This window comes from Myotis nattereri (genome assembly GCF_964212035.1).
Source record: "Myotis nattereri genome assembly, chromosome: 1".
NCBI classification, from domain to species: domain Eukaryota; kingdom Metazoa; phylum Chordata; class Mammalia; order Chiroptera; family Vespertilionidae; genus Myotis; species Myotis nattereri.
Window position 1 is genome coordinate 2033694 of NC_138075.1, and position 24257 is coordinate 2057950.

General features: G+C 69.4%; 1 protein-coding gene across 1 annotated transcript; it reads right to left on the reverse strand.

Moving 5' to 3' along the window:
* Positions 1-4499: 4499 nt before the first annotated feature.
* Positions 4500-22527, reverse strand: ASPG (asparaginase; the record flags this gene model as incomplete). The annotated part of the gene is made up of 16 exons (XM_081106989.1): positions 4500-4712; positions 5220-5300; positions 5615-5714; positions 7177-7263; positions 9417-9580; positions 9736-9831; positions 12270-12383; positions 12894-13007; positions 13240-13422; positions 13961-14073; positions 17548-17674; positions 18045-18128; positions 18393-18518; positions 20354-20465; positions 20950-21058; positions 22500-22527. The coding sequence occupies 16 exons, from the start codon at positions 22525-22527 to the stop codon at positions 4692-4694; spliced, it is 1659 nt and encodes a 552-aa protein (XP_080963115.1). The 3' UTR covers positions 4500-4691.
* Positions 22528-24257: the final 1730 nt, after the last annotated feature.

A 24257-nucleotide genomic window follows, 5' to 3' on the forward strand; every position in this document is an offset into this window, starting at 1 on the left:
GAGGAAGGACTGCGGCCCGGGAGCGGTTCAGTGTTGGATCAGGTGTTTATTTCCGTGGGTCACAACGTGCACATCCACCGCGGACACAGTGCCCAGCCCCAAACAGCACCGGAGGCTCCCAGGCCCGCAGCGGGCCCAGGCTCTGGCCACCAGGTGTCACACCAGGTGTCCCGCCCTCCTCCGCACCCTGTCCCTGTCCCAGGGACCCCTCATTCATTCGCGCTCACCGGACGCCTGCGCGCCCCCAGGGCCTCGGGAAGTGCGGGCTCCGACGGCACAATCCCAGCTGCTCCCAGCGCCCGGGGGTGACCAGCTCCCGGCCAGGAGGGCACCGGCTGCACCTCGCCAGCTCCAGGCGGGCAGAGCGCACCTCGCCAGCTCAGGAAGCCGAAGCCGGGGCGTGCCCTCCCTCCGCGGGGCCCACCGCCAGGTCCCGGCTGGGAATTCTGCGGAGTTTCGAGAAGGGTGGGGCGCTCCGGGCGCTGGAGGGCGGCGGTGGCGTCTCCCGGCCGGCAGCGCGCCAGGAGCATGGGGGCGGGGGCGGCCGCAGCACCGGGCGGCTCCCCGCGGTCCGGTGGCCACCAGCGCCGGGCATCCCCACGTCCGCCCACCTCCCAGCAGCACGCGCCCCTCGGCCAGGGCCGGGCTGCCGGCCGCCCCACCGAACTCGGAGGAGACGGGCGGATCCGGCGCGCCCCTGCCCCTGACTCTGCGCGGAGCGGGGCCGCACGGGACGCGCCGTCGGTGTCGCTCGCGCCGTCAGTGTCGCTTTCGCTGCCGCCGCCGGGCGCGCCGGGGCTAGTGGTCCTAAACATTTCACAATTGCGCTACAGACTGTTGAACTGTTGAGAACCACTGGCCCCTGCGCGCTGTCCGCCGCCGCCGCGCTGCGGAGAGAAGCCCGCCACCCGCCCGGGCCGGCCCGGCGCTCCGTGCGCCCCGACAGCCGGACGGCGCGGACGCCCGGCCCGGCGCAGGGGAGCACAGCCCGGGGCCGGCACGCCCGCCGCGCCGCGTCCGTCCGCGGAGCCCCGAACCCCCGACGTCCCTGCGCGTGGCCGGCGGTGCGTCGTTGCCGCGGAGGCCAGCGCGGCGGCGCCTTTTAAGCCACGGCCGAGGCGCCCTCCCCCGCCCGGAATGCGCCCGCGCGGCGCTGGCCCGACCGGTTCTTCCGGGCGGGGCGGCTCCCGCCGGCCCGTGGGTCGCGCGGCGGGTCGTCCGCAGCCGGTACCTGCGGGTGCGCCCCTGCGGGGGTGGCCCTGACTCACCGGCCGTGGCCCCGCCCGGCGCACCTGGCGTCCCCCGGGTCTCGCTCCCGGTGGGGGGGCCACGCCCGCACCGTCTGGCGTGGGGCGGGGGCGGGTGACACAGGCCGCCGGGCCCGGGAGGCCGGCGGGAGGACGCAGCCTGTGGGCGGGGGGCCGGGCCTGGGCCGCGCGCCCATCCCTGTCCCTCTCACTTCAAAGGAGCTCGGTGGGAGGGGAGGAGGGGAACAAAGAGAAAGTGAAACCAGAGGTGGGAGCGCGCGCAGGTTTCTAGGTCTCAGGCCCAGTGCCTTCCCAGAGGGAGGGCGGCGCCGAATCCAGCCCGGCACCCACACTGGGCGCCCGCCCTGCCCCCTCCCTCCCACAGGGGCCCAGCCTGCCCCCCCCCCCACACATACAGTGCTCCATGCCCCATGCCCTGCGGTCTGGCCTCCTGGTCACCTGGAGATGCGGGGGGGGGGGGGGGCGGCCAGGGTGACGGTCAGTGAGCTGCCCATGGCAGGCACACGGGCGGGGGGTTGAGGGGGGACGGGGTTCGAGCTTTAGAAAGAGAAAGCTTGGGGGGAGGTGGCCCCAAAAGCCCTTGGCCACCTGGAGCCAGGGGTGTGGCTGCATGGGATGGGGCTGGGCCCGAGTCCAGGGACTGCACATTAGGGAAACTGAGGCTCAGAGAGGGGCAGCGACCTCCCGGAGGTTTCACAGGGCCCGGTGGTGGGGTCAGGGGCTGGGGCCAGGGTGGGGGAGTGATCGTCACCGAAGTGTGTGACCAAGAGGAGCCTAGGCGTTCCTGCCCCCAGACCTCCACCTCGGGGGCCAGAGGACTCCCCTCTCCATCCCCAGCTGAAGCCCAGCCCCAGTCAGACCCCCCTCCACACCCTCTCCTGCCTGCACTGTCTCTGCACCAGAGGGTTAGAAGGAAGAGGGGATGGGAGGGACTGAGGTGTGAGCAGAGGGGAGGCGGGGCGGCCCGGGGCGGGGCTGCCGAAAAGCCTGACTTTATGATGGAAAGCGCTGGGTGATGGCACTGGCAGCCGGAGATCCAGAGATAGGCCGGGACGGGATCCACCAGGAGCCAAGCCCCACCCAGAGGGAATTGCTAGGTGTGAGCTTGCGGGGGAGGCTGGTCCCTCGGGCACCCTGAGGGGCCCTGGCTGCCTCCCACGCTCACCCCGCCCTCGCCATGCCAGGCCTTGCTCCCTGTCTCAGGCCAGCCCCACTCCACGTCCAGGAGCTGAGGAGGCTGCCCCGGTCAGTGCCAGGCGGGCGCATCGCCAGCCGCCACGGGCAGCGTGGGACCCTGCTCGCACACTGGGCCTCGCGTCTTCAGCTGTAAAGGGGGTGGGCCAGGGCCCCTCGGGCATTCGGACAAAAGAAGCTGCACGCGGCATTGTCCTGGGTGGGGCTGCCCCATGCCACGGTGTCCTGCGTGCCAGCCTGGACCCCGGGGCCATTCTCGGAGGAGCTGGCCTGGCTCCGGACACAAAACAGCCTGAGGAACTTTCCCACTTGTGCCTGCGACTCCCCCAGCTTCCTGAGGTGCGGGCTGGTCCCGGGCCGCTCACCGCGGGGCTCTGTGTCCCCGAGTGTGGGGGCCCGAGAACGGGGCCAGCCGGCCGGCCCTGGGGGCGAGGGGGAGCGCCTGCATCTGCTGGCCGAGCCGCCCCTGCCATCCGTGACCCACTTGGAGAAGGCCCGGCTGGCAGCGTCTCCTCCGTGGGCATGCAGGACAGTGGGCGTCTCAGCTGGCAGGACCCATCCCAGGACAGGGTTCCGCACCAGCAGGCCGGCACCTGCTCTGGGCGGGCGGTGCGCTGTGGGGTGACAGGAGCGGCTTTCACAATCCCTCGTCCCCAGTCCCCTCAGAGCAGGGCCAGAGGCGGGGGGGGGGGGGCGCCCGAGAGGACGGGTGCCCAGCTTGAGCCCCCACCTGGCTTTTGTCTGGCTGCCCGCCCCCAGCCTTCTGAGGGTCCCAGCCCCCCAGCAGCAGTGGGGCTCCTCCAGCCCCTCCTCCCCAACTACGGCCCCCACACCCCACCATCAAGTGTGGGGCAGAGGCCCAGGGCCCACCGTGCCCACGTGGCGTCACTGGTTGTGCAAGGCCCTGGCACACCCGAGGCTGGGTGAGAATCTGGGCGGCGGCCAGCCGGGCCTGGGAACCAGGCTGAGGAGCCTGGGGCGCAGGTGGCGCCGCCCCCGGCCTGGCCCACCTGGGAGAGGCCCCAGCTGCACGGTGGGTGCCAAGGTTGAGTTCTGAGTTCATGCTTTTGCCCCAAACCTACAGGGCACAGGCTCTCCGCCCGGGGGCACAGACAGACGGACAGACAGCCGAGAACCCTCCTATGGGTAGTTGAAGAGGTGCCAGGGGCTGGGGGACCTGGAAGGAGGCAGCCCCCGGCTCCTCAGGCCCATCAGGGAGGGGTTGGGGGTGTGTGGGGGGGAGGGGAAGGGATCCCCCGGGCAACCCAGGCAGAGTCACAGGTGGGGCCGAGCCTGGGGTGTGCCCACCCCACTGGACCATGTAGACGGACAGAGGACCAGCTTGGGGACCAGACGCCTGGTCTCAGTCCCACCTGGGCCTCTGAGGACGGAGCTGCCCAACGGCCTGGGCCTGCCCGCCCACCTCACACCTGCGGGGGCGCGGGGGAGGGCAGCCATCCGCCCACCCGGAACCAGGGCTGCACAGGCCACCCCCTCTGGCTCCCCAGGCAGGTGGCCTGGCCGGCGGGGCTCACAGTGAGTAGTGAGTCAGGGCCCCGGGCAGATCGGGACTGGCATGAACCCCGTGGAAGGGCTGGCCCACTGCAGGGGCCCCCAGGTAGCAGCAGGCAGGCGAGGACCTGAGAGACGACCCCTCAGGAGAGTTAGAGGGGAGCGCACATGGGTGGGGGGCTGCCTGGAGGAGGTGACTCCAAGCTCTAAGAATGAGGATTCCCACGGAGGGGATGGGGCAGAGGTTGTCTGGAGGAGGGAACAGCCCGCAGGCGGGGAGACAGGGCAGTGGGGAAAGGGGACCACTGGCCCTCCCGGCAGGGCCTGGCGCGCACTCCCGTTGCCTGGGACAGGCTGGCTCAGTGTCTCACCCGGCGTGCTGGTCACCACCCTGTGAGCCAGCATCTGGGCCTCACCCCTCCCCACCCAACACACACACACACACATGCACACACATACATACATGTACACACACACATACACACACACACAGCGCGGGGCCCCAGACAGACCCACGCACAGGCTCTGGGGACCCAAGCGGGAGTGTCCCTGAGACTTTATTGTCACGCCGCCCAGCACAGACACGAGGTCGGTCTCGGGAACAGGACAGACAGAGTCCTGGCAGCGGGAGCACCAGTCAGAGCCACAGGGAGGGGTGCCCGCGACACCCCCTGCAGGTCACATGAGGGATGGCTGATGCCGCAGCAGCCGGTTCGGTCAGACACCAGGCAGCACTTCCTGAAAAGAGAGGTCTGCTGAGGCCCATGGCGGACGGACAAGCCCGGGCTTTCACCGGGAGGGGCCCCCTGAGGCCCAGACACATCCACCAGCCTCGCGCATCTTCCCGAGGCCGCGGGGGGAGTGCGGGTGGGCTGGCGGCGGGGGCCTGGCCAGCACAGCCGGGGAGGAAGGGGGGCACCCGGTCAGGGGGGCCCTGGGGTAAGTGGGTCAGGGCGGGCAGGACACGCAGCAGAGGCATCCGAGCACCGTTGGGCCTTGAGGACCTGCTTGGCCATGGCCGGACTCTCCAGGGCTGTGGTAGGTGTGTCAAGGGGCGGTTGACAGGACAGAGTCCAGGAGGTCTGAGGTGGCCCCTCCTCCAGGCAGCCCTCCCTGACTCCCATCTCCCACCAGCACATTCACCTCCCCCTACACAGTGGGTGCCCGCCCACAGGAGAGGCTCTGGCCCACGCTGGGGTCCGGCCACACAGCTGGGAGTGGTCGGCCCTGCCTGGGGGGACTTACCGGCCCCGGAGCCGGGGCCCCAGCCCCACCCTGGAGGCTCTGTAGGAGAGTCACCACCTCCACGTTTCCAGCGGCTTCTGCCTGCAGGAGGGGGCCCGAGGGAGGAGCTGCTGAAGGGTTACTGACCAGCCACCTGGCTTCCGCCCAACCTTCCCCAGCCCAGGAGCCCCCCGTCCCGCCTTCTCCTGCCCAGGCACACGGGGCCCATGTGTCACTCTCGCCCCCACAGCTCCGGCACTGGAAGGGGGTCATCCCCCCCCCAGCCCGGGCCCCCAAGTGTGAAGCGTGTTCACCAGGAGAGTGTGGGCATTTGTGGGAGGGGCAGGGGGGCTTGCGGAGCTTCAGGGAGGCCTTCCTGGAGGAGGCGGTGGTCCTGGAGCCCAGGGGGCACTCACCACAAGCAGGGCGCTGCGCCCATCGTAGCCCGGCTGCCCCAGGTCAGCCCCTGCCTGCCACCACGCCCACAGGCCTTCGCTGTCCGCCCTGGAGGCCAGCCTGGGAGGGGAGCCAAGGGGGGCCATCAGGGCCTGCTGGGCGCCGGCCGGCCATCAGCCCACCTGCCTGCCCAGGTGCCGGCAGCGTTGGTACAGAGCCAACGCCAAACAGCTGACCCAGCAGCGCCGGGCCGGCCCAGGGGGCGGGAGGCGGGAGTGGCAGCCTGGGTCTGGTTTCACCCAGCGCGGGTGCCTGTGACTCAGGTCAGGGGTGCACACACACGCACACACACACACGCACGCACACGCAGGAGCACGCACACACGGGCATGCAGGCCCGGGCACACGTACACACCCCGTGCTGAGAGCTGCATGCCAGTTTCACATTTCACAACACGCTCTCCCTGGGCGGGGCCCGCGGGGCCAGGAGAGTCTGAGGCAGACCCGGGGGAGGGGGGGCAGGATGGAGTGAGCCCGGCAGCTCACGGAGGGGCCTGCCTGCCCTGGAGGAGGGGGTGGCGGGTGGCAACCCCCAAACCCCTGCCCTCTTGGAGGAGCCCACCCCCAGCTCTGGGACCTGGGGGTGCGGGCAGCCCCCCAAAGCGGCCCTAGTGACCCCCTCCTAGTCAGGAACCCACAGCAGTCCTCATGGCGGTACTGGGTAACTTCTGGGTGCACCCACCATCCCCTCTGGGACCTGGCTGACCCGACCGCTCCCTGCCTTGGTTTCCCCTTCTGTCAGTGAAGCCAAAAAGGCCCACCTGCGGGTGCAGCCTGCACCAGAAGTCCCTCTCAATCCAGACCAGAGGCTGTGGGCGGCCGCACAGGTTCAGCCCGAGCTCCTCCCTCCTGGCCCACCCCCATCTGCTGGCCCAGCACACCCTCCTCCCTGACAGAGTGGTGGGGGCAGGGCCCGTTAGCCCTCAGGCGTGACCCCCACGACCCTGAAGCCAGGGCTGGAGGGGAGCTGGGGCTTTGGGGTGGGTGAGGGGGCAGAGCTGGGGGTCTTCTCCCTGTGAGCAGGCAGCTCGCCCCTCCTCACTCCCCGCCCATCGTCCCGAGATACCAACGTCATCTCAGCCTCTGGGACCGGGCTCTGAGCTTCAGGGGAGCACACCCCAGCCCCGGCCAGCGCGCCAACCCAGCCACACGGGACAGGCCTCGCCCTGCTGTCCTCCCCGCTGCCCCCGTGCCGTCCTCCCGCCTCCACCGCCCGCAGGCCAGCCTGTGGGCAGCCCGGCCGGACGCGGGAGCTGCTGGTGGCTCAGGGGGCAGCGGCGGGGCCTGGTCACCCTGGGGAGGGTCCCAGGGACGGAGGAAGCCTTGGCCTGCCCTCCGCAGCCACCCACACCCTCAGCGGGGACCTCCAGGCCCGCCCTCCCTGTGCCTGTCCCCTAGGCTGGCTGTGGTGGTCGCTCAGGGCAGCTGGGAGGTCAGTCATGCTGGCAACGGGCATGGTGCTCCGAAGCCCCCACCAGCCGCCCTCCCACAGGCCTCCCTCCCTGCCCGGCCCCAGGCCTCACCTGCACAGCTCTGTCCCCACATCCTCCAGCTCCCGGGCCGAAAGGCAGGCCCCGGCCGCCCGCAGGAGCCCGATGGCACCCCGGTGCCTGCACGGGAAGGGGCGCTGAGACACCGCGGGGCTCCGGGCCTGCGCTCAGGACAAGAGCCCCCTGCCCCAGACCAGACCCCACACCCCCGCGAGTCCAGGGCACCCTGGCTCCCCAGGGCGGGCCAGCCAGCCCCCTGGGAAGCTCCTGCCTCGCCCCCTGAGGTCTCCCCGCCCCCCATTCTGGGGCTGCGGCACCCCTGTGAGCACCTGGGACAGCCCGCCTGGGGGACAGTCCCCAGGCCCAGCTGCCCGCCCCCTGGCACACCCACCCCGGCCGTGCTGGGTGGGGAGGGGATGAACGTGGGCTGGGCTGGGGGAGCAGACCTGGTGTGGACAGGTGTCAGAGGCCGAGTCCCCGGGCCAGCCGGGCTGAGCCGGCCACGGGAAGGTGGGTGGGTGTAGCTCGGGAAGCCAGGGCAGCCCAGCCGCTGCAGTGGAGGGCGGAGACCCCCCCCCCCCCCCACAGTGTCCAGGTCGACCAGAACCCCACGGCCACCTCCCCTCAAGGAGGCTGGAAGGAGGGTGACCCCAGCCCTCCCTCCCCCTCCCCACGATGCCAAGAGCCTGCGGAACCACCCCAGGGCACAGTAGGGTGGGCAGGGGGAGGAGGCAGGGAGACCGGTTTGGGGGGTGTTGTGACAGCCGTGGCGCGGGTGGGGAGGAGGGTGGGACCCAGGTGGGGTGACCTCATGTGCTACCCATCCCCGCCCCTGTGAGCTCCAGCCAGATCGCTGGGCACTGGGGTCCACCCTGAAGGCCCCTCCGCCCTCCGCCCTCCGCCCTCCGCCCTCTGCCCACCGCCTACCACCAGGCCTGTGCTGAGGGCTCCGTGCTCACAGGAGCCTGGGAAGGAGGTGGAGCCCTTCACCCCTTCACCAGGGGATGCACCCCGCCCAGGGTGCACAGTGGAGGAGGGCACCAGGGCTGGGCCCTGACAGTCTGGAGGCCCAGGCCCCATACCCTCACCATCTGCCCTGAGACTCCGGAGCCTCTCCCTGAGATAACTCAGGACCCACAAGCACGCCCCATGCCCCCCCACCCCGCCCAGAGAATGCTGAGGGGCCCAGGCCAGGGTGGGGCCGGGGTGGAGGCTGGGAGGGGGGCTGGGAGGGGGGCCGGGGTGGGGCCGGGGTGGGGGCTGGGAGGGGGGCCGGGGTGGGGGCTGGAAGGGGGACTTGGGGGGGTTGGGAGTGGGGCTGGGAGGGGGGCCAGGAGGGGGGCTGGGAGGGGGGCCGGGGTGGGGCCAGGGTGGGGGCTGGGAGGGGGGCTGGGAGGGGGGCCGGGGTGGGGCCGGGGTGGGGGCTGGGAGGGGGGCCGGGGTGGGGGCTGGAAGGGGGACTTGGGGGGGTTGGGAGTGGGGCTGGGAGGGGGGCCGGGAGGGGGGCTGGGAGGGGGGCTGGGAGGGGGGCCGGTGCTATGGACACGGCAAGCCTGGCTCTGCCCTGGGAGGAGGAAGACTTCCCAGGGGTGAAGAGCAACGCTGAGGTCACTGCCCAACACACGTGTTCATGCGTGCTCACAGAGACGCACACACAGCTGCGTCTGGGGCTGCTCTGGGCACACGCGGGCAATGGGGCCGGACACCAGCGGCCCCACCCCACCTCCTGGGCAGCCACAGCACCTGCCCAGCCCCTCCGGCCCTGTCACCTCAGGGCCACCACCCCCGGGTGTGGACTGTCCGTCAGGGCAGGTGAGGGCGGCCCCGGAGAGAGGCCGGCCTGGGGAGGGCGAGGTGACGCCGGAGAAGGCAGGCGGCACCCTCAGGCCCACGGCCCGCCCGCCTGACCACGGGAGGGAGTCACCGGGCAGCCCAACAGGTGCAGCCCCTCACGGCAGCGCGTCCGGAGGCCCCCGGTTCCGGCCCGGCCCCCGGGCAGGACACCCCACTGCCTCTCCGCCCGGTGTCCTCTGCCCCCTCCCTCAAGGAGACCCCACTGGCACCCCAAACACGCCCCGGCTGGGCCCCTGCCTCTGAGAAACAGGGTGTGGGCCCCCCTTGGAGGCACTCCTCCCGCCGCCGGGCAGGCTGAGCCTGTCTGAGGGCACCTGTGCCCACCCAGCCTGGCGCCTGGCACCGTCAGCCAGCCCATAGCTTGCCCCGCCCGGAGGTAGCTGGGTCCAGCCCCTGCCCACATGTGCGCGGGCCGGTACCTGCCCCTGACGGCCAGCAGCAGGGGGCTGAGGCCCTCCTGGTCCCGGGCGTCCACGGCCGCCCCGCAACGCAGCAGCAGGCTCACCGCCGCCGTGTGGCCCCTCCGCGCGGCCGCGTGCAGCGGGGTTTGACCCTGAAAGTCCTCCAGGCTCAGGTCGCTGCCCTGGGGTGACGTAAGGACAGGTCCCCACTGCGGAAGGGCTGGCAGGGTGAGGTGGGCCACCGGGAAGGGACCGGCGGGGCGGGGTGCCCCGGGTGGGGCCCGGCACGGGGCCCTGCCCCCGCCCCCGGCCCAGGGTCGCACCCCCGGGGGCTCACCCGCTCTGCCAGGGCCTGCAAGGCCTCCAGGTCGCCGGCGTGGGCCGCGGCGCAGGCCAGGCTGGGGGTCAGGGCGTCTCGAACAGCATCCGCCTCCTGGGTGGGGGGGACGCAGCATCTGGGACCTTGCCTCACCCGGGGTTCGCAGCATCCCCCAGAGCAAGTCCAGGGCGGGACGCTGCCACCCGCACTGTCCTCAACAGCTGTGCCCAGGGCCCCTGCCCCTGAGACCCGCCTCCTGCACCACCTTCCGGAACATGTGACCACGGGACTCGGGGCTCTTGGGAGGGAGCCAGCCCCCCCCCCCCAGAAAGAGCCCCGCTCCACACATCCCAGAGCCCCAGCACCAGGAATGTGGGCTATCTAGCAGCTCACCCGATGCCAGAGGCCGGGGGTCCCAGCAGAGGCCGGGCCAGGCAGCCCCGCACCGGGCTCAGCCCACGCCCAGCCCACGCCCAGCCCACCTCAGCCCGCACCTGTGGCCGGGCCTGACCACAAGGCCACCCTAATAACAGGCCACACGCATCCGGCCTCATCTGACCACCACCCAGGGGAACCGCAGTTAAAGCTCCAAAGCTCCCATGACAGGTCCGCCCACCCCTGCGTGCGGAGGGGAAACTGAGGCACCGGGCATGACCCAGAGCCACCCTGGGTGCGTGTTCTGTTCCTGCCAGGCTCCCACGCCAGGTTTCACGTCACCCGAGGTCGGGTGTGTGAGGGGCACAGGGAGGCCCCAGCCTCCCCTGCAGACCTGGCCCCCAGCCCCCCTCCTCTGCCCTTCCTGGTCCCGGCAGCCCGGCCGAGAAGGGGGAGGAGAGAGAGAGCTTGAGGCCGGCGAGGCCGTGGGGCCTAGAGCCTCACCTGGTGGAGCCCGTGCTCAGAGCCTGAGAGACCCCTGAGCTGGAGCCCTCCATTCCAGCCCCCAGGACCCCACCTCACGAGGCAGCCTGCACCAGGGCCACAGCGGCACCGACAGCAGCCTGGCACCGTCCCTCCAGCGACAGTCCCACCAGCGACAGTCCCTCCAGCGACAGTCCCTCCAGCGACAGTCCCACCAGCGACAGTCCCACCAGCGACAGTCCCTCCAGCGACAGTCCCACCAGCGACAGTCCCTCCAGCGACAGTCCCTCCAGCGACAGTCCCACCAGCGACAGTCCCACCAGCGACAGTCCCACCAGCGGCAGTCCCACCAGCGACAGTCCCACCAGCGACAGTCCCACCAGCGACAGTCCCTCCAGCCACAGTCCCACCAGCGACAGTCCCTCCAGCGACAGTCCCTCCAGCGACAGTCCCACCAGCGACAGTCCCACCAGCGACAGTCCCACCAGCGACAGTCCCTCCAGCGACAGTCCCACCAGCGACAGTCCCACCAGCGACAGTCCCTCCAGCGACAGTCCCTCCAGCCACAGTCCCTCCAGCCACAGTCCCACCAGCGACAGTCCCTCCAGCGACAGTCCCTCCAGCCACAGTCCCTCCAGCCACAGTCCCTCCAGCCACAGTCCCTCCAGCGACACCGTCCCACCTGCGACAGTCCCTCCAGCGACAGTCCCACCAGCGACAGTCCCTCCAGCGACAGTCCCACCAGCGACAGTCCCTCCAGCGACAGTCCCACCAGCGACAGTCCCTCCAGCGACAGTCCCACCAGCGACAGTCCCTCCAGCGACAGTCCCACCAGCGACACCGTCCCACCTGCGACAGTCCCTCCAGCGACAGTCCCACCAGCGACAGTCCCACCAGCGACACCGTCCCACCTGCGACAGTCCCTCCAGCGACAGTCCCACCAGCGACAGTCCCACCAGCGACAGTCCCACCTGCGACAGTCCCTCCAGCGACAGTCCCACCAGCGACACCGTCCCACCTGCGACAGTCCCTCCAGCGACAGTCCCACCTGCGACAGTCCCTCCAGCGACAGTCCCACCAGCGACAGTCCCACCAGCGACAGTCCCTCCAGCGACAGTCCCTCCAGCGACAGTCCCACCAGCGACAGTCCCTCCAGCGACAGTCCCACCAGCGACAGTCCCTCCAGCGACAGTCCCACCAGCGACAGTCCCACCAGCCACAGTCCCTCCAGCGACAGTCCCTCCAGCGACAGTCCCACCAGCGACAGTCCCTCCAGCGACAGTCCCTCCAGCGACAGTCCCACCAGCGACAGTCCCACCAGCGACAGTCCCTCCAGCGACAGTCCCACCAGCGACAGTCCCACCAGCGACAGTCCCTCCAGCCACAGTCCCACCAGCGACAGTCCCTCCAGCGACAGTCCCTCCAGCCACAGTCCCACCAGTGACAGTCCCTCCAGCGACAGTCCCACCAGCGACAGTCCCTCCAGCCACAGTCCCACCAGCGACAGTCCCTCCAGCCACAGTCCCACCAGTGACAGGCTGCAGAGGCTCCCCCGCTCCCCGGCCTCCTCCCTCGCTGCTCCATCAACTCGCAAACCCTCCCGCTGTGGATCTGACCTCGGAAACAGGGGACCTGGGTCCGTGCCTGGTGGCCGGCGCCGGGCACATCCCGCGGACCCGCCCCCACGGGCGTACCTGGCTGAGGCTGAGGAGCTGGGCCACCCCGAGTCCCAGGCTGCTCTGAGGGGAGGGCCGGCACGTGTCCGCCTCGGGCAGCGTCATCTCGCCCCGGAGGTCCCTGGCCAGCAGCTGGGGGATCACAGAAGGGCGGGCCTCGACGCAGCCCCGCGGCCAGCGCCCCGTGGACTTGCAGTGCGGGGCGCCCTGGGCCTGCGGCTCCTCCATTCGGGCTCCATCCGTCAGCCTGAGCACCAGGCCCTGCAGGCCAGCCCGCCCTCCACCCCTCCTTGCTCAGGGTCCCCAAGGCCCAAGGCCCAGGCCTCCGCCCAACCAGGTGGCTGTGCCTGGGGCTGCCTGGGGGGTGTGAGGGACTCTCTGGGGCAGTTTGGGGAGCCTCTGGGAGTGCCCGACCTCAGGCTCCCCAAGAAGGTGAAAGGACACGTGGGGGTCGGCAAAGGGTGGGGAGCGGGGGCCCCAGAGCGGTCCCTTTGCAGCATGGGAGGCCCATATCCTGCCCCCTTTCCAAACACAGGCACAGCCCTGGACCCCGCCCCCCGCCCCCCTCCCCCGTCTGCCCTGTCACACCCCAGCCCACCCTCAGGATCCCACTGACATGCCCATAGCCCATGGGGCTCACACCTCCTTCCTGTCGTCCAGGCTCAGCCCGGGCTGGCCCAGCACATACGACAGCTTGGCCAGGGCAGCCTCGGACGTCATGTCGAAGCCCGAGATGATGCCAGCTCCCGCCGAGGCCTGTGGGGGAGGGGCGGCAGTAAACTGGTGTGGGTCCCAGCCCAGCTCGCCCTGTGCCCTCACCAGCCCCTCTGCCCTCTCCCCCCACCCCCACTATGCCCACCGCAGTCTTCAGAGGGGCGCGGTGGGGGGGGAGGGGCGGTGGTGCCCTCGCCCACCCGCTCCAGGCCCAGCCCTGCCCACCATGCTCGCTGCGCCATGCCCTCGCCAGCCCCCTCTGGGCCCTGCCCACCATGCCCGCCGCGTAGTCTGAGGTCACGGTGCCCTGCAGGCAGTGGGTGCAGTTGAGGATGAGCAGGCCGCGCGCAGCCGCCCCCCGCAGCTCCCGCAGCAGGTCCGGCTTGGTGGGCCCGTTCCCGGAGCCAAAGGTCTCCATGACCACACCCTTCAGGGGCGGCTGCAGGAAGGCCCGGACCTGCGGGCCAGGAGGGTGTGAGGCCTGGGCATCCTGGGGGACCGGCCAGAGGCAGCCGCTGCCACTGTGCTCCAGCGTGGCGGGCACTCCACCCATCCTCCCAGCGGGCCCCTGGCCCCTGCTATGTGTGCGCGGCTGTGGCCGGTGTGGGGATGCCCCGGCCACGGGAAAGGGGTCAGAGGGGGCTCCCACCTCCCTCCTGGCCTAGCCCACCCACCCAGCCGCCCGCACACGGGGAGGCTCCCAGCAGCCGGGGTTTGGGGAAGGCCTTGCAGCTAAGCCCACATCCCCAAAAGGTGAGATTGGACCCCAAGGCCCCGAGGAGGGGGGAGGGTGCAGGTCCCCCACCCGAGCCCGGGACACAACCCCTCCAGGCACGAGGGTAGCCCTGCCTGAGGCCGGCTTCCGGTGCTGAGCAGCATGTGCAGCGGGGGCAGGACGGCAGGGCAGGCGGGCAGGGCCAGCTGGTGCCGCACTGGGGAGCCCCGGGGGCAGGGGAGCGAGGGCACTCGGGTGGGGGGGGTTCGGCGGGACCTACCAGGCTGGCAGGGATCCCGGGGTAGAGGCGCAGCAGGCCCACATCACGCTCCATGCAGCTGTGCACCGCCAGCCGGGCCTGCCCACGCGCCTTCCTCACCAGCTCCCGGTTGACTGTGGGGGCAGAGGGGCCGCGTGGGGCCAGGGAGCCACCTTCGGGCCAAGACCCCAGCCCAGCTCCTCAGCCCTCTGTGCTGCTGGCTCCCCGCCTGCCCCCGGCCCTCCGCCAGTCCCCGCCATTTCCAGAGCCCTGAGCGTCCCCCGGCCACTGGGCCCTCCTGACGCCCAGCCCTGGGCTCACCAATACCTGGCGTGTGCCAGGTCCCTGGGGCACAGTGCCCAGGGGGGAGGAGGACCCCGGGGTGGGGCCTGCCTGAGCTGCGGCTGCATAGGTGGTGGTGGGGAGAAAGGCATTTGAGATGGAGAAACAGCAGGTGGGAAGGCCAGGAGGCACAACAGATGGGGCCAGCCGCAGGATCCCCAGCAAAGTCTGCTGTCCGGGACCCCGGGGGAAGTCGGGGTGGCCTTCTCAGAACAGACAGCCTCACCTGCCCCTACTGGGCACCTACCTGCCACAGCTGAGAGAGTGAAGGAATGAGTGAGTGAATGAATGAGTCTTCTGGACCCCTCCCCGTTGGGGAAAACAGCCTCCATCGGATTCACCCCAAAGCCTCAGAGGCCTAATGTGTGCCCACCACTCCCCATGGCAGGGTGGGTGACGGGGGTCCCAGCCCTGTGGGTGGAGGGGCAGATGCTTGGGGTTGGTACCCCTCAAGCCGCCATGCAGAGGCTCGGGGTCTCCAGTCTGAAGGCCACTGCACCGCCAGGACCGACCATGGGGGTCCCCGGGGACGAGGGGCTGGGCAGCAGGTCCGGCCTGTGAGCCCCAGGAGCCCGGTGCCCAGCGGGAGCCCCTCTCGGCCCGGCAGCCTGGCTGGGGTTAGAGCCCATCCCGGGCACAGGCACCGAGAGGCCCGCCCATCCCAGGACACGGAGGCCCGGGGGGGAGCCCAGCCGCGGCTGCCCGAGTCAGGGCAGGGGCTGGAGGGGACGGGGCTCTCGGATCTCCGCCCCCACGGGGTGGGTGTCAGCCTCTGTGCCCGCTGTACCCGCCAGAGCAATGCACACGTGATAACGACCTGGGAGACATTCCAGACACGCTGCCCTCTCACGGGGAGCTGGGAGGCAGGGGGCAGGGGGCACTGGAGGGTAGGCAGCCGGGAGGGGCCAGGAGGGCAGAGGCTAGGAGACCCCGGAGCCAGGGCAGCAACCAAAGGGCCTTTAATTCAGGGCCCCTGGCCCCAGGTGGGGAGCAGATAAGACAGTGGCGGGCGGGGGCTGAATCCACGAGGGGGTTATGGCTGCAGAGGGTTTAGAGACAAAGGTGGCCACGTCCCCACAGACGCCACCCCCTGAGCCCACAGGGCCAAGTCCCCGCCCTGCCAGGCGCGCTGCCCACCACCAGAGAGGACGAGGCCTCCTGGGGGCCCGGTGTGGACCACGTCCTCGGCCGTTGGACAGCTGCGGTCCACAGCTGGGGGGTCAGGGGCTGGCTGCCCCCTCGGACCCGGCGGGGCAGGCCCGCAGCACCCCCGCGCCCACCCGCACGGCTGTCTCCTGAGTCCCCTGCCCGCCGCCTGCGGGACCTCTGGGAGGGCAGTGAAAACACAAGAATCGGGGAGGGGCCCTCCGGCTGCCGTGCCCACACCCCAACCACCCAGGGCCCCGCCAGCCACACCCTGGGCCTGGGCAGAGCTCCCTGTTTCTCAACAGCAGCTGCCAAACCGGACAGGCCTGGGCGGGCGAGGCCGGGTTCTCACACCCGCACGCAGCCCAGCCGGTGGGAAGCCAGCAGGGATCTGGGCCTGGGGGCTCCGGGGCCTCTTCCCTGGGGCCAGCCTCAGCCCTGCACCCGCCGAGCCTCTGGGCCTGGCAGAGCAGGTGGTCCTGTGCCCGTGGCCTGCCTGGGCTTGGCGAGACCCCGCCAGGGGCCCAGGACCCAGCACCCTCCTCCATGCCCGCCAGCAGGCTTCACCCCCCAGGCTCCACTCCTAAGCTCCAGATAAGGGGTGACTCAGCCCCCACGGGGGAGGGTCCCTGCTCCTTCCTTCTTCAGCTGGGCTGGGTCTCCCCACAGGGGCAGGAGAGGCTGAGTGCCACCACCCAGCATGGGCAGGGAAGCCAGGCCTTCTGTCAGCGCCAGCATAGGTGCCAGCCCCTCCAGGAAGCCCCCTGGATTGCTCCAGCTCTCAGCGAGCAGGAAGACCCTTCCCCAGCCCCCAGAGTCCTGGGAGTGCTGCACAGGCGTGAGGTGCACTGACATGTCCTGGGCCTCACTCCCCCGGGAGGCCCCCCAGAGGGAATGAGGGAATGGGTGGGGTGGGCCCGGTGGGGTGCAGGTCAGAACTCGGGAATGGGAGTCAGGGCTCGGGGCCAAGTCAATGCCCCCCGTGTGGCCCTGCCCCTTTCCACCTCAGTCCCACCATGGGGCCCTCCTGCCCTGACGCCCTGAGCCCCTGGCAGAGGGACCCGCCCGTCACTGTGCCTGACCCCACAGCTGTGTCCTGACCTGAGATCCGAAGGCTCTGGGGGCGTTCAGGGTCACACGACCAGCCCGCCTGCTGGGAAAGAGCCCGTCCCTGCAGGACTGCACCCTAGGCCTCCAGGGCTCCCCCCTGCAGACCCCGCGGGCGCCACCTCGCAGGGGCAGAGGCCGTGTGGGCGAGGCCACCTCCTTGTTCCGAGGGCCGGACGCTCAGGCAGGCGGACCAACCAGAAGAGCTGGTCCTGTGTGTCCCACAGAAGCGGCCCCACCCGCAGCGAGGCCCCAGGGCCCAGCGCCCCCAGGAAGGGGCCACAGCGGGGCAGGGTGGGTGCTCCAGAGCCCCTGCTCCACCAGGAAGCACAGGCACAGCGGGCTGGGGTGTCCCTTACACGACGGGGCCGGGGTGGCCAGGCCCCTGGGGAGGACCCACATGCCACAGGGCCGTGGGGACGCTCCGGCCTGTCCCAGGAGGGCTGCCTGGGTGTGGGGGGGCGGGGAGGCACTGGCCAGCCCACTCGGACCCGGACAGTGGGGGACACCACGGGCCTGCAGGTCTAGGGGACCCTTCGGGGCCATTCGGTGGCCCTGAGCTCGGCCCAGCAGCCTGGTTGAGCAGCTCCCACACCCAAAGCAAGTGGGGCGTCCTCCCCAGAGGTCAGGACACATGACCTGCTGGAGACAAGGGGTGCGGGCTGCCTGCCAGGCCCAGGGGACAGAGAGAAGGGCCCTGGGACCAAGGTGCATGGTGGAGCCGTGGCCTCTGAGAGGGCCTCCTGGGCTGGGGCCACCTGGCGGGGGGTGGGGGGGCACACGAGAGGCAAGTCCCCCAAACCTGCTCCTCCTCCGGCCGACTCCTGGCCCGGGATCCTCCCGCCCCCCCCCCCAAGTCCCCCCCCTTATCCCCCCAGCCCCGGGGCAGAGCCGAGCTGCGCTGTCCCAGCTCAGGGGTGGTGGGTGCTCCCGGCCCAGTCTCTCCACCCAGCTCCCTGCAGGGTCCGCAGGCGCCTCCCACCGCCCACGGCCCCTTCCCGCACCCCGCTTACTGGTGACGTCGGCGCCCACCACAGCCAGCGGCGGCAGGTTCGGGGAGCAGAAGGCGGCGAACTTGCGGGCATCCACCTTGGTCACCCGCGTGCCCCGAAACAGCTGGTTCTGGAAGAACAGGCAGACCTACGGGCGGGGGGGAGAGGGGGGGCAGCGGGTGACAGGGGCCCGACCGCCCCTCCGTGAAGGCCCCCCGCCATGGGGGGGGGGGCGGGAACCTCATGAATGACTCCTGGGCCCACGCGCCGGGGCCAGATGCTGAGGATGGAACGGCCGGCTCAGAACCACGGGTTCCGTCTGCCTCGTGGGGGCTCACCCACGGGCACCAGAAAGGCGCCAGCTCTGGAGGGAAACGCATAGACTACGGCGCGCCCGGAGGCCACGTGGGCAACCTCCCTCCCTCCCTCCCTCTCCCACAGCGCACGTGCGTGTCAATCACAGGTGCGGGCAGCCCTCAGACCCGAGCCCCTGCCTCCTGGGGTGGGGGGTGGGGTACCTCGGGGATCACGTACTGGCCGGCCATGAGCAGGGCCCCCAGCAGGTTCTCGCGGCCGTCGCTCCACAGCGCGTGGATGGGCACCTGGGGAGGCGCACGGAGCTAAGGCCGCGGCTCAGGCTGGGGAAGCGGGGTCTGCGGGCCCTGCCCCCCCCCCCCGAGAACCGCTCCTGCTGATGCTACTGGCCCAGCCCGCCCTTCCCCTCGCTGCCCCCGCTGGTCCCCACACTGGGAGGCTCCCGCCGGCCTTCCTGCCACCCACAGGGACCTCACCACTGCCCAGCCCAGCCCCTGGTCCCGAGGGCACCGCGCTCCTCGCTGCCCCGGGCAGGACGGGCCCCGGGTCACCTGGGCGCCCGTGAGGACCACGGTCTTCTGCAGGTTCTCCAGCGCGAAGGCGAGCGCGGCGGCGGCGAAGGCCATGGTGTCGGTGCCGTGGATCACCACGAAGCCGTCGAACTGCTCGTAGCGTGTCTGCGGAGGGCGGCTCGCTCAGCCCGGCGGCCGCGGCCTCCTCCTGGGAGCGGGGGCCTTCCCCTCCACCGCCGGCCACGGGAAGGGCCCGATGCAGAGCGGGGCGGGGTGGGCGCCGGGGACCTGGCCTTGAGGCCGGCTGGGCAGGCTGGAGTCCCGGCCCCGCTCCCCCCGCCCCGGGACGGCTCCTTCCCTGGCTCCAGCTGTGAGCCCATGGTGTCGGGGTCAGTGGACGTCCCCCGAGGACAAGCAGGGCCCCCTCTCGGCTTCCCGGTAGTGTCCCCCCGAGGGGAGGCCCAGGCAGGACTCCCGAGAACACTGGTCAGTGGGGGACCGGCCAGAACCCAGCTCAGAGAGCCCTGTGCTGAGTGACATCCGCCCCAGGGCAGCAGGAGGGTGGGGGGAGCAAGCCCTGGGCCTGGCTGTCCAGCGGGTGGGCCAGGCATGGGCACAGCGATGGGCGGAGGCACAGGCAGCACTGGGAGCGGCAGGGGATGCGGGCAGGCGGGCAGGTGCCAGCGGGCAGGGGGGAAAGGTCCTTCCAGGCATAGCCCTCCTGGCCAGCTTGGCAGGAGTGAGCGTGGCTGCGGGGACAGCCTCCGGTCACCACCTCCTGGAGGGCCGCCAAGACTGAGCTTCTGAGTGGTTGCGAGGGGCCTAGTTTTGGGACAAGGGGACCGTGGTGGAAAGACCAGCAGCTGGCGGGGATGGCAGAGCTGAGCCACCGGGCGGGCTGGGGCGCCATCTGCTGGCCACACAGGGCTCGGTCACAGGCAGGTGACCGGCTCCAAAGGCCCTGCCTGGGCTGGCTGGACCCTGCAGCCAGGACAGTGGGCATGTGCTCAGCAGCGCGCAGGCCCCTCGGAAGGGAGACTGCCCCAGACAAGGGCCCCGACACGCCCACTGGTAGCCGGTGGCCCCATTCAGGGACATAGGGGCCAGGCCCAGCCACACGCCCTGTCCCAGACGCTCACAGTGAAGGGGGAGGCAGGAGGCAAGCCGTGACTGTGGGCCAGGCCCTGGGCTGCCAGGGAAGGGGAGCCTGTGTGATGAACCTCTGGGGGCCAGTGAGAAGTGGGCCTGGAGGATGGGAGGGCCCCCACCCCTGGAGCCAGGACCAGGATCGTCCAGGATGGGGTGGGGGGCGGGGGACAGAGAGGACAGCTGGTGGAGGGCGCCCGGGCCTCCGGAAAGGCGTGCTGTGAGCCAAGACACCCCTCGGGGCCCTGCACCCTTTCCTGGCCCTGCCTCGCGGGTGGGCGCGGGGCGGGCAGCGGCGAAAGGGCCAGGTGTGGGGCTTGTCAGTCTTCGGGCAGGTGCCACACACCCGGACTCAGGTTCCTACTGGACAAACCAAGCGCATGAACCAACCAGAACCGCTGTCTGCCACCGGAAAGAGCTACCCTCCCCTTGCACGGGGGAGGGGAGGGCGGAATGAGGGTGGGCAAGGGCCTCAGAGGCTCTGCAGCTGGGAGGTGACCCGAGGGCCAGGCACTTTCCTGAAACCGCAGACCCACCACATACCCAGAGCGCGCTGCCCAATAGCCCTGCCTGACTGCAGCCCCGCCCACAGTCCCAGCCCCACCCACATCCTGCAGCCCCGCCCACAATTCCAGCTCCACTCATACCTCAGCCCCTCCCACTGCCACAGCCCCTCCCACTGCCACAGCCCCGCCCACAATCCCAGCTCCACCCATACCTCAGCCCCTCCCACATGCTAAAGCCCCTCCCACTGCCACAGCCCTGCTCAGCACGCACAGCCCCGCCCACAATCCCAGCTCCACCCATACCTCAGCCCCGCCCACTGCCACAGCCCCGCCCACACTCCCTGCTACCTCAATGGTCTGGGCAATCTGAACCCACTCAGTGATGGTCATGTCACTGGAGTCGAAGAGGGGCTGGCACTCCAGCACCGTGTAGAGGATCCTCTGGTCGGGACTGGCGGGCCTGCGGGGGCAGAAGGGCGGTGCCCACTGACTCCACCTTGGCCACCTGTTCCCCTCCAGCCGGGGCCTCTGCACCAGGCTGTGTCTGCGCTTCCACACTCGCATCCTGAGTACAGGGCCCGCCTCCCTCCCTCCACCCGGCCTTCCCAGGAGCAGGGACGTGGGGCTGGGAGGGCCGAGCACAGCCCTGAGGCATGGGCCAGGCCGGCCTGGGAGGCGGTGGCGGCCGAGGAAGGTCAGTGACCAGGAGGGCGACTCCCCACGCGCCTGCCAGCCGTGAAGGGCACCAGGCAGCTGGGCCGAGAGCCGGGAAGCAGGGCCTTCACGTGGGGGGAGGGGCCAGCGGGCCACCCCAGCGGGTGGGGTCTGAGGCGCTCTCCAAGGGGGACTGGGTCAGGTTAAAGCCGTGGGAGTGGACATGAGTGACGGCCCTCCCCCGGACAGCCAGCCGCCGCCCTGGCCACCCCGAGGGAGCCCACACTCACGGCAGCACCAGGGTGTCCTCGGGGAGGCCGCGGGCCCGGGCGTGCTCCTCGTCGTGGAACATGGGCAGTGTCCTCAGGACGGCGGCCAGGCCGCTCCCCGGGACCAGCACTGCGGGGGGGAGGGGGTCAGGGGCTGGTGGCCACCACCAGCTCCCACAGCCGCGGGCCCCTCCATTCTGTGCTGGGCATTTACTGCCCCACGCTGGGGGCCAGGCCTGGGCAGGGGTGTGGGCAGGGAGCAGGGCTGGCCCAGGTGAGCTCGGGCCTCAGGGAAGTCGGAGGCCAGGTGGACAGGCCTGCAGCTGCCAGGGCCCCATGTCCAGGTGAGCCCACCCGGGCTCCTGGGGCCTTCGCCCTCTGTGGCCTCTTTCTCAGATGCCCACTCTCCTGCCCCCACTCCACAGAGCACCCACAGACACGCTCCTGGCTCTGCCAGGAAGTTCTCAGCCCCAGCTCTCTTCCAGCCTGTCAGGTGCTTCACCCCAGCTCAGGACACTGCCTCCAGGAAGCCCTCCATGATGCCCAGGCCCTGGTGCCTTTCCCACATGCCCTCCACGGCCTCTGCTCCCTTGCTGGGCTGTGTGCCACCCCTCCAGGGTCCAGCCCAGGCCTCCACCTGCAGCCTCCGTGCCCCAGAAACATGCTTCTGCCGAAGGCCCTGGCAGAAAGGGCGCCGGGTTCTAGGCAAACCCTAAAATAGGGGTGGGGACGTCCAGCCCCGCCATGGCATCAGGGGTGAATTAGTTCAATGTCTGACCTCATAGAGCAGGCTCCTTTTTAAGTGGATCATTTTGTGTGGCCCGAGGGTGACGTTACAAATGTCCAACGACCCTGGCAGGGAAAAGGGTGCCCACCCCTTCCCTAGGCAGTCACAGTGTGCCTCCTGGAGACACGACTCCTCAGCACAGGCCTCCGCCCCACACTGCTCCCTCCAGGCACCGCACCCTCGGGCACAGTCACTCCTCGCTGAGGCTCTGCTGGGCGTCTCCCATGTGCTCGGCTGCACTGGGCACCGGGACTCAGCAGCAAGGACAACAAGGTCCCCACCCACCCCCACCGAGAAGTATCCTCGGCTGGAACATGTAAGGCCTTCAGGACCACGGTCAGCGGTCACTCCCGGGTGACAGGCTTGCCCCAGCCTTCGAATCTGCCGGGTGTATCAGTCCCCGCTGCTGTGTAACAAACTGCCCCAGGCTGGGCTGCGTAAAACAGCATCACTGCTGCCTCGCGGCTCGGGGAGTGTTGGGGGCTGTGTCCCAGCTCCCTCGGCTGTTGTCAGAATCCGGTCCCATGTGCGGACCACTGTCCCGGCTGACCCGTCACCCTTGGCTTCTCCAGCTCCCAGCTCTCAGGCCCGGGCCCCTGGCTCTGCCTTCAACGCCAGGTCGAGTCCTCACGCTTCGAACCTCTCTGACCTCCTCTGCTCATCTTTTCCCTTAAGGAGCCCAGAAACCCGCTAGCCTGATCCCCGAGGGTCCGTCTCTGGGGCTCGGGGCCAGTCCGCTCCCTCCCTCGGGGTCAGCAGCTGAGCTCAGACCCCCACTCCTCACCCTTGGGCGAGGGGGCACCAGTTTCCATCCTGTTATGTGTCCCGACAGCTTGGCCTTAGGACCAGGGCAGTGTCTTCTCTGGTGTCCGCCACCTGGAAGGCGCACTGACCGGGTGCATAGGCCGCGGGTCCAGCCCCGCTTGGTCCGGCCCCGCCAGCTCCCAGGCCACTGTGTCAGGGGGCCCAGCCCACAGGGGCTCTGGTCCTCTCAACCTGTGTTGCTTGTCAGCGCTGGAAACAAAGGGCTTCGCTTCCTCCACTTTCTTGTTTCCCATAAACGGCTCATCGTTTGCGTCGCGCTCAACCCCAGGCCCGACCATAAACCCTTTTTCTTAGAAAAATTTCTACATGGAAAACAAAGCAGCTGTTTTCCGGGAAAGCTCTCCTATCGGTGGAATACCTGGTCATTAGGTTCCCTCAATGAGCCCGGCCGCTGGCTCCGCGCTGAGCGACGCCCTATGAACCAGGCAGTCACCTGTGGGAAGCCGCCTATTGTCTTCTCCAGCAGAGAGGTGTGGACGAGGAGCCGGGAGGCTGGTGACCCTGAAGCCCTGGCAAAGGTCAGGGCTGTGCACCCACTGTCAGTCCAGACAATGGCAGCTGAAGCCACTTCCCCATTTACTATTATGTAAATCCTTGCAGATGGGCTAGTCAGCCTGTTCCTGGAAACTGCCTGCCTAAGGGCCATGGGTGGATCCCAAACCAATAAAAGGTTGGTGAGGCCTGAGCACCAGGGGGAGTCCTTCCCCTTGAGTTGGACTTGCCCGCCTGGCCCCCCAATATTTCCAAATTATTACTTGTCTCATCTCTTTCATTTGCGTGCGTGCTCCTCTTCCAGATCCTGAACCCTGAACCACGTGGGACATGGGGGAACAAACATACAACTCTACACATCTGGCGCCTCAACGGGACCTCTGGAAGAGAAGACTTCACTAGAGCGAAGACGCGAAGGTTCACCGTAAAGGTGGGGAAGAATTCACCGTAAAGGTGGGGGGATATTTCACCGCACACAAAGCCCACAATCAGCCGCAGAATCACGACCTGTAAGTAGGCTGGGAACGTTTCCTTAGCCAGGCGAATGGGGCAGAATTCGGCTTAAAAAGTAAGAAACTTTATTGAAGGTTTTTGGTTTGCATGCTTAAGGAGTTTAAGCTTCAGAAGGTAATCTCTTACAGCTTTTGCATGTTATTATAGAACGTAACCCTTGGTTTCTTGAAGAAGGTACATTAGATCTTGAATGTTTTGCCAAAAGTTGGTCAGAACTTGAAAAAAAGGTCAGCAGCAGGGAAAAACGTGCCTCCAAACTGTCTCCCCTTGTGGAACATGATATTTCATTTGCTAGAGCCTTTAGGAGAGGCCGGGAGGATAGATCTCCTCCCCTTGCACCCTCTGCTCCTATGTTGGGCCGGAATGAAACTTACTACAGACTGATTCATCTGCCTCTCAGTATAACCACTATCGCTTGTCTCATTTTTGTTCTCATGTTTATTTCTAGTCTGCGAATGGGGAATGAAGAGTCTTAAAAGGACTCGAACCCTTTTAGGTGGCATTCACTTTTCAAGATTTTTTTAAGGAAAAGAGAAGGGGGAGATGTGGGAAGCCGCCTATTGTCTTCTCCAGCAGAGAGGTGTGGACGAGGAGCCGGGAGGCTGGTGACCCTGAAGCCCTGGCAAGGTCAGGACTGTGCACCCACTGTTAGTCCAGACAATGGCAGCTGAAGCCACTTCCCCATTTACTATTATGTAAATCCTTGCAGATG